The sequence below is a fragment of the Dendronephthya gigantea genome, unplaced genomic scaffold (genome assembly GCF_004324835.1).
Source record: "Dendronephthya gigantea isolate DGI-Jeju-01 unplaced genomic scaffold, DenGig_1.0 000045F, whole genome shotgun sequence".
In the NCBI taxonomy this organism is placed as follows: domain Eukaryota; kingdom Metazoa; phylum Cnidaria; class Anthozoa; order Malacalcyonacea; family Nephtheidae; genus Dendronephthya; species Dendronephthya gigantea.
The window spans coordinates 73,015-85,671 of NW_021163055.1; the positions used below are offsets into that span (position 1 = coordinate 73,015).

Below are 12,657 nucleotides of genomic sequence, written 5' to 3' on the forward strand. Positions count from 1 at the left end.
TAATTGTTTATCGTTATATATAGCTAACGATTCATAGCGTTCTATCATTACACAACTCTTTGGAAGCACTTTGAAGTTTCGATTGCTTGTCTGCGTTGATCGGTATATGCATTCGTAAAACATTTCTGCTCTTTACGATATTAAGTACCTAAGCTACCTAAAGCTTTTTGTGGAAATATGTGAAAGAATTGCTGTCCCCAAATTGTCCCGAGTTAACTTTGATGTTTGATACAATTTCCTCGGCTCCAGAACTCTCATGTATCTCCCGGGTTCGATACCCAAAGCGTTGAGGACAGTCACTGGCATATCAAGACTCGATATATCCGGTCAAGAATAAAGACAGCCGTACGATCAGAAAAGAAATAAACGTGGTGCAAGAAAATGTAAGTAAGAAACGTCCATGCATGCATGGAATGTAATAAACACAAAAATTTTTTAGTTGCCAAATTTACATCTCTCAAAAGTAGAAATGTATTGCAAATTGCACGCAACTGATTCGTCCAAGCGTTTCGTTAAGACCTATAGCCTGAGTTTCAGCCGCTTGTATTACGGAAGTGCTTAAATTATAACTTAGCATCTAATGTGGTATAACAACTGCCTAAAATAGACAAAACACTTCTCGGGCCTTATCATACTAACTCTCCTGACGAAGGCCCTCGAAGGCCCTGACGACATTGACGAAGGTCGAAATGTCGCGAAGTGTTTTATCTATTTTAGGCAGTTGTTATACCACATTTGATGCTAAGTTGTTTGAAGACGCTGCCATGCACGCTGCTCCCTGGTTATATTGGAACTTGTTTACATTATAAATTCCCTTCATACAAGCTTGATAAGCGTCATATAAATTCCCTACATACCGGAACCACCCATCAGCAAGCGTGCAACAGCACAAGATCAGCACATGACTTGTCCGCCGGTTCTTTTTTGATTGGTTCTCGTAATAAAAGATGAATAAGAACGAATAAGAAACAACATTTTTTTTAGAAGACCAATCACAACGCATTAAGTGACGAAAAGGAAAGGTGCATGGGTATAAAATACCGACCAAGCTAGGCTATTGATGCTAGTATTTAACTTCGTCGGCGAAGCGTTGATAACGTTGTTATAATTCCGTACGTTATATATATTTGAGTGGAAAATCTCGCGAAAACTGAAAGTAAAAGTATGAATCACAACGAAGCATCATATTTGAATGAGCAAAGCGGGACCCTAGATGTAAGTCTTTATGTTTTTTATCTACTTTCGTTTTATTTTCATTGCGACATAGAAAAAAAAACATTAATTGTTCGTCAGTATGATCGATTAAATCCCCTAATTCCGACTTTTACTTAGAAATCATTTGTGTAGCTAAAGCAATATACTATTCCACCAACTTGCCCCGGAAGACTGGCTCTGTCTGTATTTTCTGAGCGTGTGAAGTGTTTTCGAAACTTTTGGCCAAGTCGAAGCAATGATTCGCTTCCGTAGTTCCGTAATTTCGTCAAGATTTTGACTTACTGCTGGTATATTGACATTAATATTGAGAGCCTTGAACGAAGACTAGATCTTTAAAACACATTACACCAATCCTGGTATGTTTTATTTAATCAATTTGAAGAAACACCAACAATTCCATATAGGCATAGATAATTAATTATATAAATAGACGTTGCCTTATTAATAATAACATTACTTCAATACGAAGACCTGTATAAATCCGGTAAAGCATAATAGTTTTTTTGCAATCTAAAAGATCCCTTGGAACTCGAAAGAAACGCTTGATGCTATCAAGGTTTGCCAAGGGCGTAGGAAGTTTTGGTCTCTTGATTTATTAGTTTTAATCAGAATTTACGTACGACGAAAACAAAAATAGCACCAAAGTGCTTTGCACAAGCAATGAGTTGCAGGATGTCTACCAAATATCGAAAAATTGTATTTATTAATTCAAAGGAACGTTTTTAAAAACGTGCCTCATAGCTACATCTTCATCTTGTAGGAGGGTTCTAGTGGATCACCTGCTGAAAGATCGAGTCAAGTGTCTGGGGTAGAAGAAGTTCAAGGTGCGAGTGGCACAGGCACAATGAGCAGTTCTCAGATTTGCCAACCTCCTCAAACTGGCAATGTTCGACAGGAGCTACCTATACCTGAAGAAGAAGATCAAGTAATAAATCTAAAATTTTAGTATTGTTTAGTAGTGTTACAGCTATCTATGAACTTTTCTGTTATTTTCCTAAATCCTTATTCACAACCCAATTGATGCAGGCCTAACGGCTCTTAGCTTAGTTAGCTCCATCTATCATATTGTAGGAGGTTTCTGATCAATCAACTGTTACTACAACTTGTACACGGTCTGAGAGAGAAGAAGTTCAAGGTGCGAGTGAGACAATGGCGGCAAACAATTCTGGTCTTAGCGTTTTACCTCAGCAAACTGGTGGTGTCCAACCGGAGCTAGGTGGTGGAGCTGATGAAGAAGTGGTAAATGTAAAATTTTTGTGTTGTTACGGCTGGTTGTAATTTTAATCAAGCCAAAAATGTCGTGTGATAAATTCAATTGCATGAAAAAGTTCTGATTGATGCCAAATTGTTGAATCAAAATTCTCGAAATTATCTATGCTCTTCATATTTCATCTTGTAGGAGGATACCGAGTCAATGGAGAGAATCACCGCCAGTAACTCTGCGTTGGAAGATGAAGGTGGGAGTGAAACAGTGGAAGGCCCTTCTGAGATAAGCGTTTCAAACCAACAAACTGGCTGTGATCAACAGGAGTCTCGTGATGAAATTCGTGAAGAAAATCAAATGGTACATCCTTATTTTAGTGTTGTGACGGCTGGTCGTAATTTTGAAAGAAAATATTTTTGGTTGATTGGAAGTTTGAATCAACCCAAAAAGATCTCGTGTGATAAATTCATTGTCATTGGCAAGTTCTGATTGATGCAAAGCTTTTGAATCGATGAATTTTTCTGTAGTTTTCTTAAATCTCTTTATATTCTTATTCACAACGTAAGTCCTAATTGATGCAGGCCTCATGGGTCATAGCCACATCTAAAGTCATCTTCATCTTTTAGGGGGGTTCTAGTGAATCACCTGTTACTACAACTTGTACACGGTCTGAGAGAGAAGAAGTTCAAGGTGCGAGTGAGACAATGGGGACAAACAATTCTGGTCTTAGCGTTTTACCTCAGCAAACTGGTGGTGTCCAACCGGAGCTAGGTGGTGGAGCTGATGAAGAAGTGGTAAATGTAAAATTTTAGTGTTGTTACGGCTGGTTGTACATTTAATCAAGCCAAAAGATGTCGTGTGATGAATTCATTTGCATGAAAAAGTTCTGATTGATACCAAATTGTTGAATCAAAATTATCTATGCTCTTCATATTTCATCTTGTAGGAAGATACCGAGTCAATGGAGAGAATCACCGCCAGTAACTCTGCGTTGGAAGATGAAGGTGGGAGTGAAACAGTGGAAGGCCCTTCTGAGATAAGCGTTTCAAACCAACAAACTGGCTGTGATCAACAGGAGTCTCGTGATGAAATTCGTGAAGAAAATCAAATGGTACATCCTTATTTTAGTGTTGTGACGGCTGGTCGTAATTTTGAAAGAAAATATTTTTGGTTGATTGGAAGTTTGAATCAACCCAAAAAGATCTCGTGTGATAAATTCATTGTCATTGGCAAGTTCTGATTGATGCAAAGCTTTTGAATCGATGAATTGTTCTGTAGTTTTCTTAAATCTTTTTTATATTGTTATTCACAACCTAAGTCCTAATTGATGCAGGCCTCATGGCTCATAGCCACATCTAAAGTCATCTTCATCTTTTAGGGGGGTTCTAGTGAATCACCTGTTGAAAGATCGCGTCCACTGTTTGGGGTAGAAGAAGTTCAAGGTGCGAGTGGCACAGGCACAATGAACAGTTCTGAGATTTGCCAACCTCCTCAAACTGGCAATGTTCGACAGCAGCTACCTATACCTGAAGAAGAAGATCAAGTAATAAATCTAAAATTTTAGTATTGTTTAGTAGTGTTACAGCTATCTATGAATTTTTCTGTTATTTTCCTAAATCCTTATTCACAACCCAATTGATGCAGGCCTAACGGCTCTTAGCTTAGTTAGCTCCATCTATCATATTGTAGGAGGTTTCTGATCAATCAACTGTTACTACAACTTGTACACGGTCTGAGAGAGAAGAAGTTCAAGGTGCGAGTGAGACAATGGCGGCAAACAATTCTGGTCTTAGCGTTTTACCTCAGCAAACTGGTGGTGTCCAACCGGAGCTAGGTGGTGGAGCTGATGAAGAAGTGGTAAATGTAAAATTTTAGTGTTGTTACGGCTGGTTGTACATTTAATCAAGCCAAAAGATGTCGTGTGATGAATTCATTTGCATGAAAAAGTTCTTATTGATGCCAAATTGTTGAATCAAAATTATCTATGCTCTTCATATTTCATCTTGTAGGAGGATACTGAGTCAATGCGTAGAATCACCGCCTGTAGCTCTGCGTTGGAAGCTGAACGTGCGAGTGAAACAGTGGAAGGCCCTTCTGAGATAAGCGTTTCAAACCAACAAACTGGCTGTGATCAACAGGAGTCTCGTGATGAAATTCGTGAAGAAAATCAAATGGTACATCCTTATTTTAGTGTTGTGACGGCTGGTCGTAATTTTGAAAGAAAATATTTTTGGTTGATTGGAAGTTTGAATCAACCCAAAAAGATCTCGTGTGATAAATTTATTGTCATTGGCAAGTTCTGATTGATGCAAAGCTTTTGAATCGATGAATTGTTCTGTAGTTTTCTTAAATCTTTTTTATATTCTTATTCACAACCTAAGTCCTAATTGATGCAGGCCTCATGGCTCATAGCCACATCTAAAGTCATCTTCATATTGTAGGGGGGTTCTAGTGAATCACCTGTTGAAAGATTGCATCCACTGTTTGGGGTAGAAGAAGTTCAAGGTGCGAGTGGCACATGCACAACGAACAGTTCTGAGATTTCGCAACCTCATCAAACTGGCAGTGCTCGACAGGAGCTACCTATACCTGAAGAAGAAGATCAAGTAATAAATCTAAAATTTTAGTATTGTTTAGTAGTGTTACAGCTATCGATGAATTTTTCTGTTATTTTCCTAAATCCTTATTCACAACCCAATTAATCAATGAAATAGCCAATAAAACTTAACCATTTCAGACCATTTGATTTGAAACGGTTAATTTGCATACAAGCAGAAAAGGTCTATTGCAAATCGAGGCAGTTGCCTCGCGCGTAGTTTTCAGTAATATTTATCGTTTTTGTGGTGATCTTGAAATTTTCACACCGAATAGCAACCACCAAAAACTTTGGTTTCATGTATAGCATGTCAGTTTAGGGTCAAGAATGTCAGTCTAAATATATTTCAGCTTCAGGCAAACATTGACATGTTTCTATAGTCGAAATTTTAATTCAACAATATACGAAAACGCTATTCGAAGTTGCTTTTAGTATACTTTATGCCCATGCGGAATGGACATAAAGTACCTTATGGAGGTGACCTGTCGTTTATAAATTATATGTACGCCATTGTGTATATTTTGGAGCACTGTCTGTACTCATATTAACGAATAAATCCACAATCATCCTGAAATATTTCAATACCATGCAGTTCAAATGTAATTCATTGCTCATTTAGGCGGAGGATCCACGAAACAATAACAATCGTGTGCGCAGAATAACCCAGTTAGAGACTCAGGTCTGTACAGAGATTACAAAATGAGCAAGATAAATCTTAGCTGCCTTTGCAAGCAATACAACAATCATATACTCAGTCGACTTGCATACTTATGCTGTTGTATACTGTCTAAATATAGCTCCAACAAATGAGTGCTGAAATGCTTGAACTCGAAACAAGAAATGAAGATCAGGAATTGACTATTCAGGAATTGAAAGTTCAAATTGTTCGGATGGTAAGTTGAAAGTTATCGTTTCACTGTTTCAGTCTGTCGAGTTGTTCTTTTTCTTTGAGGAGAAGTGACAGTATAGTGATGGTAGATAGTAAATTGACAAGATCCAAATCTCGATTCTTGAACATGAAGAAAGTTTTATAGTTAGTCTAGTTCACAATAGTTTACATTAATAGTTTTTTGTAGATATATTATACAATATCCATGCAAGTGATTCATTTACAATTTTTCGACTGAACTGCCTTAATTTAGATCTGTATACCATGCCAACTTTCACTTCTGGTTGGACTTAGGATATGCATAAAAAAATTAAATATATATATGGAAATAGTCACTCCTTTTCCCGGCTGTTCGTAAACATATTGGTACCATAACATAATTTCATGAATTTTCTTTTAGGCCATCTACGAAATCAGAGGACAGCAAGACTGCTCGCTTGTTTTCCCCGAACCAATGGTATAAAACACATTTATCTTAAGATTGTTTTCCATGTTTAAAATAACTGTTGATCATATGGTTTTTATTTATTTATTAGGTTCCTTTTAAAGATGAAGGCTGAAGGGAAGTAAGTTTTTTTTGTCTGGCTGAAGGGAAATAAGTTTTTTTTTGTCTGGCTGCTGGAGTTTTGATTATTTTTGTTATACCATCATGCATGACCGTCGCTATTCTTCTTCTTTTCAAGTTATTGTTGCAATTTACGGTGAAGACACATGCACACAGCACATTTCTTTCCATAGTAATTCTCTCTGCAATATACATATATTTGCAATATTTTATAGACATGTAGGTACTCTTAATTCTGTTTTTTGTTGGAGAAGGTCAATTAAGGTATTATTTTAACTATTTTATTATTCGCCTGGTTTATTAACACAATTTAATATGAAGCATTTAAGATAATTTCTAGTCCTCGCTGCACGTGTAATCACTGGTTTAATCCACCTTTTAGCAGGTTTTAATAAAAACCATCATATACAATATATGCACTGGGATGGATCAAAATTTGATCAATGAAAACTAAATAAATATATGTTGTGTAGAAAATATATCTCGTTTTATATATATCTCATATTTCGTTTTTTTGCGTTCCTAAATTTTTTCATAATCTGTGACGTTGTCCCGAATTTTAAGCCACGCCTTCTATCAGCGAATTTGTCGATGAATGAAGCAACAAAAAGATCATCATATATGATATCTTTATAAAGATGGTTAACTATATATATGTTAACCATACAAAGGCATGACGAAGCCTGTCCAAATAGATCATCCTCGAGCTCTTTAATGTCTTCATTTTCCTGGAGTCGATATGTATTAACACTTTGAATATTCAGCTGGAAGTCGACTAGCAACTTGAGCTGGATTTTCTAAAAGGCTGCTTTTTGCCATACTTTCCTTTTGCGCCAGCGAATGCTTGATTTTACTTTGGGATAAATAATCCATTCAGTTCAAACTAGTTTTACAGCCCTTAAACTTTTCGTTTTCTGGCTTTATTTTTTAAATTTTTTCGTAGCAAAGTCGTGTGGGTACAAAATGATAAATCTAATGTATTCATTAGAATATTTAGTGCTTGCGTTTTTTTACACACTCTGTGTAATTGATGAACAAAAGCAAGCCGGAAAGCAAAGGTAAACATTCCCTCTGGGACTTGAAAAGACAAAAGGAAAAATATGTTTTGAAATTCTGAGCACGTGAATAAATTAAATGACGAAGTATTTCTTCTCCAAACAAGTTCGCTCAAGATGGACTCGTTGTGTTGACGTGGTTTATATATATACGCGGTTTTTTAACCCTTTGTCCGCTTCGAGTTACCCGTATATATCAAGGATAGCGTGAAACTAACCAATGGATCAGTTTGATAACAATTCAGCATTCAAACCATGCATCGGCAAAAGTGGATATAAAATCTGTCCACCCCGTTGTGGTATGGCTTCATTGAACGTCGGGATTTTATTTCTACGATGACAACAGCGATGTGTTTAAAAGGTATACTATATATAGGGCATTTCCTGAACATTATTTCGGTTGTATCGATATTTATAGTTCTTTATAGTTCATTAACTAATTCTCTATAGATGATTAAGGCTATACCCGTCTGTTTTGTATAGAACTCTTAAGCCCCGTACTGACGGGCAAGTTTTCCTTGACAAATTTTCTTCACCAGTTCAGCTGGGGCCGGTTGTATCAAGCCCGTTTAGCTTAAACGGTGGATAAGTCAAAATTGAATAACATTCTTATATCTCTCTTGAATGAGTGAACTAATATTATTCATGCATTGATATGTAGTTGTAAACAGTAGGGGATCGTTGTATTAAGGTTAAAAACATTTAGTTTGCTTGTTGAGTAAAACGATAGACCTGCTTTCTATTTTGAACTTATCCGCCCTTTAAGCTTAACGGCCTTGATACAACCAGGCCCTGGTGTGTATATATCACAAACAAGTTTTCCTTGCCAAGTTTTATTTGCTCGTGTGTGCGCGAAAAATATGAGCCATGCATGATGAAATGAGTATACGACCGAATTTCAAAACAAACAGAAATCATAAAACTTCAAAAAACAGCTCGATTTGCTCGAAGATTGTTGCGCTGTTCCCTATACTGCTTGTCTTGTATGCTTGTATGTTTCTGCTTAAACACGCGCTCACTGACTTGGATTAAACAATTGTTAGGCCCATGCTTTTTCTTATTTAATAAAAATAATAAAAATATACACTGAAAGGCTTTTTTATGGCAATATATATATTTATGAGAATATTTTCAATCAATCATACATTTCCTCCAGAACTCTTCCTCTCATGTATTTCCCGGGCTCGATACCCAAGGCATTGAGGACAGTCACTGGCATATCAAGACTCGATATATCACGATAATCCAGTTTGTCCATATCCACGTTCTTGATTCCTGGCCCTGTGCAGTGAAAAATATGGAATATAGAGCCATTAGGGAACAGAGCGATCTATGTTACTGTAGTAACACTGGATCAATAAGAGATGATCCTTACTGGACCTCAGTTTAGAGCTATCCAGTATAAATAAAGTGAATTTAGTTTAGTTTTCCTCCTGTAGTAACACTGAATCAATAAGAGATGATCCTGACTGGACCTGATAGAGTTATCCAGTATAAATAAAGATAGTTTAGTTTAGGTTTCCTCCTGTAGTAACAATGGATCAATAAGAGATGATCCTTACTGGAACTCTAGGAAGAACAGTTTAGAACTGATAGAGCTATCAAGTATAAATAAAGTTAGTTTAGTTTAGGTTTCCTCCTGTAACAACACTGGATCAATAAGAGAGGAAGCTAGACAGAAGAGAGCTATAATCCAATATATTACAAACCTTTGAATAAAAGAGGTACATGAACCTCGGCAATAAAAGGTGGTGTCCAATCGTGGCCATTTCTATAGCCGCCATGATCCGCGATTATTACTACGATAGTTTCGTCCAACATCGAGTTTCCTGACGAGGTTTTGGTTGTCGCCAGAGTGTTTAAGATGGTAGCGACTTGCACGTCTTTTTGTCTGACTATTTCATAGTACACGTCACTTCCCCAGTGAGTACGATGACCAGCGTCATCAACAGCGTCTAGGTAAAGAAGGGAAAAAATAAAATTATCCACGGCACTTGCTTTTGATCCTGTTCACCTAGGTAAAATTTCCTGGTTTGTCCGTCTTTAAGGAAACATGGCTAGGAAACAATGTTTCCTGGTTTGTCCATCTTCATAAAGCAAGGCTAGAAAACAATGTTTTCTAGTTTGTCTACGTTCAGGAAACATTGGTAGAAAAACAATGTTTCCTGGTTTATCCATCTTCAGGTAAAAGGCAAGCAAACAATGCATGTTTCTTGGTTTGTCTACCTTCAGGCAACATGGCTAGGAGACAATATTCATTAGTTAGTCCGAAGTGAGAAACATAGCTTTATACCAACCAAAATGAACGAATGTTAAAGTTGGTTTATCATTCTGTATGGCCTCGACAGTTCTCCTTGTGACGTCCCAGTCTTGTCTATTTTCACAATCATAAGCGCTTTCTCCTGGCCGGCAAGGATCATAACACTTGTACCAGTGATCAACATGCGGATTATTTTTAGCAATTTGCGTGAACCAGTTCCACGTGTAAAGTATCCACGTCTGAAAATAAAGGGAAGGAAAGTGAAATGTGGTGAGAGTGCTGCCCTTGGATATAACTAACTTTACTAACTTAAGATTGAGAAGGGCAACGTCAGTGAAAGATTCCAGCGAAATTTTATTCCACTGTTAAATTGATTATTTTATTCCACTGTTAGTCAATTAAATGCAGTTTAACTCGGAGGAAATCGAGACTAAGGGCTGCTTTCCACGGTCGCGTTTTCTGTACGTACGTATAAAACACGTAAAGTTTAAAATCATTTAAATGATGCTTATAAAGGCAACGATTGAATAGATGCATAGCCTTGAGTTCGCTTGATGATTTGGTGTGTTGTTTTCTGCAATAAAACTAATCATACAACAACATAGAAGGTTTTAAACTTTATACAACAACTTAGAAGGTTTTAAGCTTTACCTTAGCTGATGGATCTTGTTCTTTGATAGCACTGAATATGGTTTGTGGTCGGCCGCGTCCTGATACCGGGGGGAGATGACCTGCCTCTCCTGGGGGGTTACCATCGACGTCCGTCCAGTAGTTGCTGTACACGCCAGACTGAGTCACATCCATACTTGTGAGGTATCCGGCCCAGTTCGGAGCGCTGATCTGAAAGGTGATTGGATTAGATTAAAGGATCAGGAGACGGTGATACGAAAACTGGATGGGGCGCAGGTAAGAGTAATTTCGTAAGCTATTATTAAAACCATACTCACAGTAGGCGCAATATTTCTGGCTTTGGTTGAGAAGGCACCGTAGTCGAAAAACGTCTGAATAGCTGGAAGTTGTCCCGAAACATTTCTCAGATACTCTCCGCCGAATCCATCAATTCCTGGAAAAACAATATGCGCAAAGTATGCAAAATGTCCGTCTATGGTCACTAGTTTTGACCTGTGCTTCTGGTTGTAAGCCCGGATTGGCCGTAAAAGCTGATCTTGCTACAGCGCTCTGAGATGTCAATGTTTGAACAAGCTTGCAACTGATATGTTGCCAAATCGCTTTTATACGCGAAAGTTTAAAAATGAAAATTTAACTTATTGACAGACAGAATGAAACATTGTAACTTTTGGCCAAACGATACTATAGTACTGTATACATTGTCCTTATATTCTTTTGTCGCAAAACGATGTCGAAATCATAAAATTATAATCTATATAACAGCAGAATTAAGTGACAGCTTGACAGCTTGTATCATTTCACCGAACCATTTTATTGCGATGCAATTTTACCTATAATGACAGCGTGCCTCGCCGTACCAAATCCTTTAGGATGTTCTTTGTCATTGACGTTGTTAGTTAATAGTTTGAACGCCGTGGAACAGGACGCCACAAAGAGCAGTACCAGTGTGCAAATTACCCGCATTCTGCCTCTTGAATGAAGGTTCAATACTCGGGCGATAGCGCTTCTGGTCAAAGAAAACTTCTAGAGTCGCAGTTTGAATCAATTATTCCAAGTAAGTATTTTAGTTTGTATTCATTACAAATCCTACCTTGGTTAAACTTGTCAAACCCTCTGCAGGGCGCTATTTTCCGGGTCACAAGACAGAGGAATGAAAGGTGTATTAAATTTCACAACAATATCAAAAAACATCCCTCTGCGGGTATAAGGCCTACTTTATACCTTTTAATCGCGAATGCAATGCGGAAGCTGCGGCCCGAAAGTTTGTGACCCAAACGCGCGAGCGCCTCGCGCGTCCACGACACGAGATGATCTCGGGATCAGAGGGGTGCCGTTCTTGAACACGAAAAAGAGGCCTGGAGAGCAGCCTCGGAGCTGGAGGAAGTGGACCAAGGCATGCACGGCACAGATCGGAGTGTTCGTACGGCCCAGTCGCAGTGTATGTCCTCTACGAAATTGATCCGTTTTTGAAGCTTTGATGCGTAGGAACAGAACCGATGGATTCACTCGCTGGTCCACCGATATGTCCGACAACGACAAATGGACTGTAGGGTCGTAGGTACCGGTCGTGGTAAATTTGCTCGAGCGAAAAAAAAACTGAAGAACCCTGTACAGCATGTCGCCCAGAACAATGCGTCCCGATAGTTGCGCAGGTCAAGTAGCGAGTATATCCGACGAAGAATGGAGGCTGTTATCAGTAAACGCGGCCGATTGGCGAGACCTTGAATACGTTTTATCCCGCGAAGGAGACAATTTGAGAGAGGATTCCCGAAGCCGTTTTCGACATGCAAGGACCGAACTCCTAACAGATACACCTTTATCGAGCTCGCCTTGAGGGAGGAAGACAGCGCGGTTACAAACAGGATTAAGGTCCACTCGTTCGCTGGGAGAGGAAAACCCGACTCGTGAAACTGCCCGCTCCAGTAGCAGAATTCGAGGAAACGGCGTTGGGCCGCACTGAATGTTCCTCGGGTCGATTTGGCTAAGCCGTTGATAAGCAGGGCGGTAGCTTTCTCCCTCAAAGATTTGAGGTCAGTCGAATCTTCACAGGTTGAAGTCCCCTGCCGGACCGAGAGGAAAATAATCATCAAGGTAGTGGAGTACATCTACTACACCGTATTGATGTTGCAAATCTATTCAAAGAGCTAAGCTAGCGTGTTAAAAATCCCGGGTGCAGACCGAAGACCAAAAGGTAAAGCTAGATCAACGAAATATTTATCGCGCCATCGCATTCCCAAGAACTG

The 12,657-nt window shown here is 38.6% G+C and overlaps 1 protein-coding gene across 1 annotated transcript; it reads right to left on the reverse strand.

Moving 5' to 3' along the window:
* Positions 1 to 8,659: 8,659 nt before the first annotated feature.
* Positions 8,660 to 11,533, reverse strand: LOC114527671. The gene is made up of 6 exons (XM_028549379.1): positions 11,245 to 11,533; positions 10,732 to 10,847; positions 10,436 to 10,624; positions 9,822 to 10,023; positions 9,234 to 9,479; positions 8,660 to 8,805 (listed from the first exon to the last, which is right to left on the reverse strand). The coding sequence occupies exons 1-6, from the start codon at positions 11,375 to 11,377 to the stop codon at positions 8,660 to 8,662; spliced, it is 1,032 nt and encodes a 343-aa protein (XP_028405180.1). The 5' UTR covers positions 11,378 to 11,533.
* Positions 11,534 to 12,657: the final 1,124 nt, after the last annotated feature.

Coding starts and splice junctions, on each gene's coding strand:
- LOC114527671 (XM_028549379.1), bottom strand. CDS start 11,377: ATGCGGGTAATTTGCACACTGGTACTGCTCTTTGTGGCGTCCTGTTCC. Junction 10,848..11,244: donor GAGGCACGCTGTCATTATAG/GTAAAATTGCAT, acceptor TTGTTTTTCCAG/GAATTGATGGATTCGGCGGA. Junction 9,480..9,821: donor TTTAACATTCGTTCATTTTG/GTTGGTATAAAG, acceptor TTCTTTACCTAG/ACGCTGTTGATGACGCTGGT.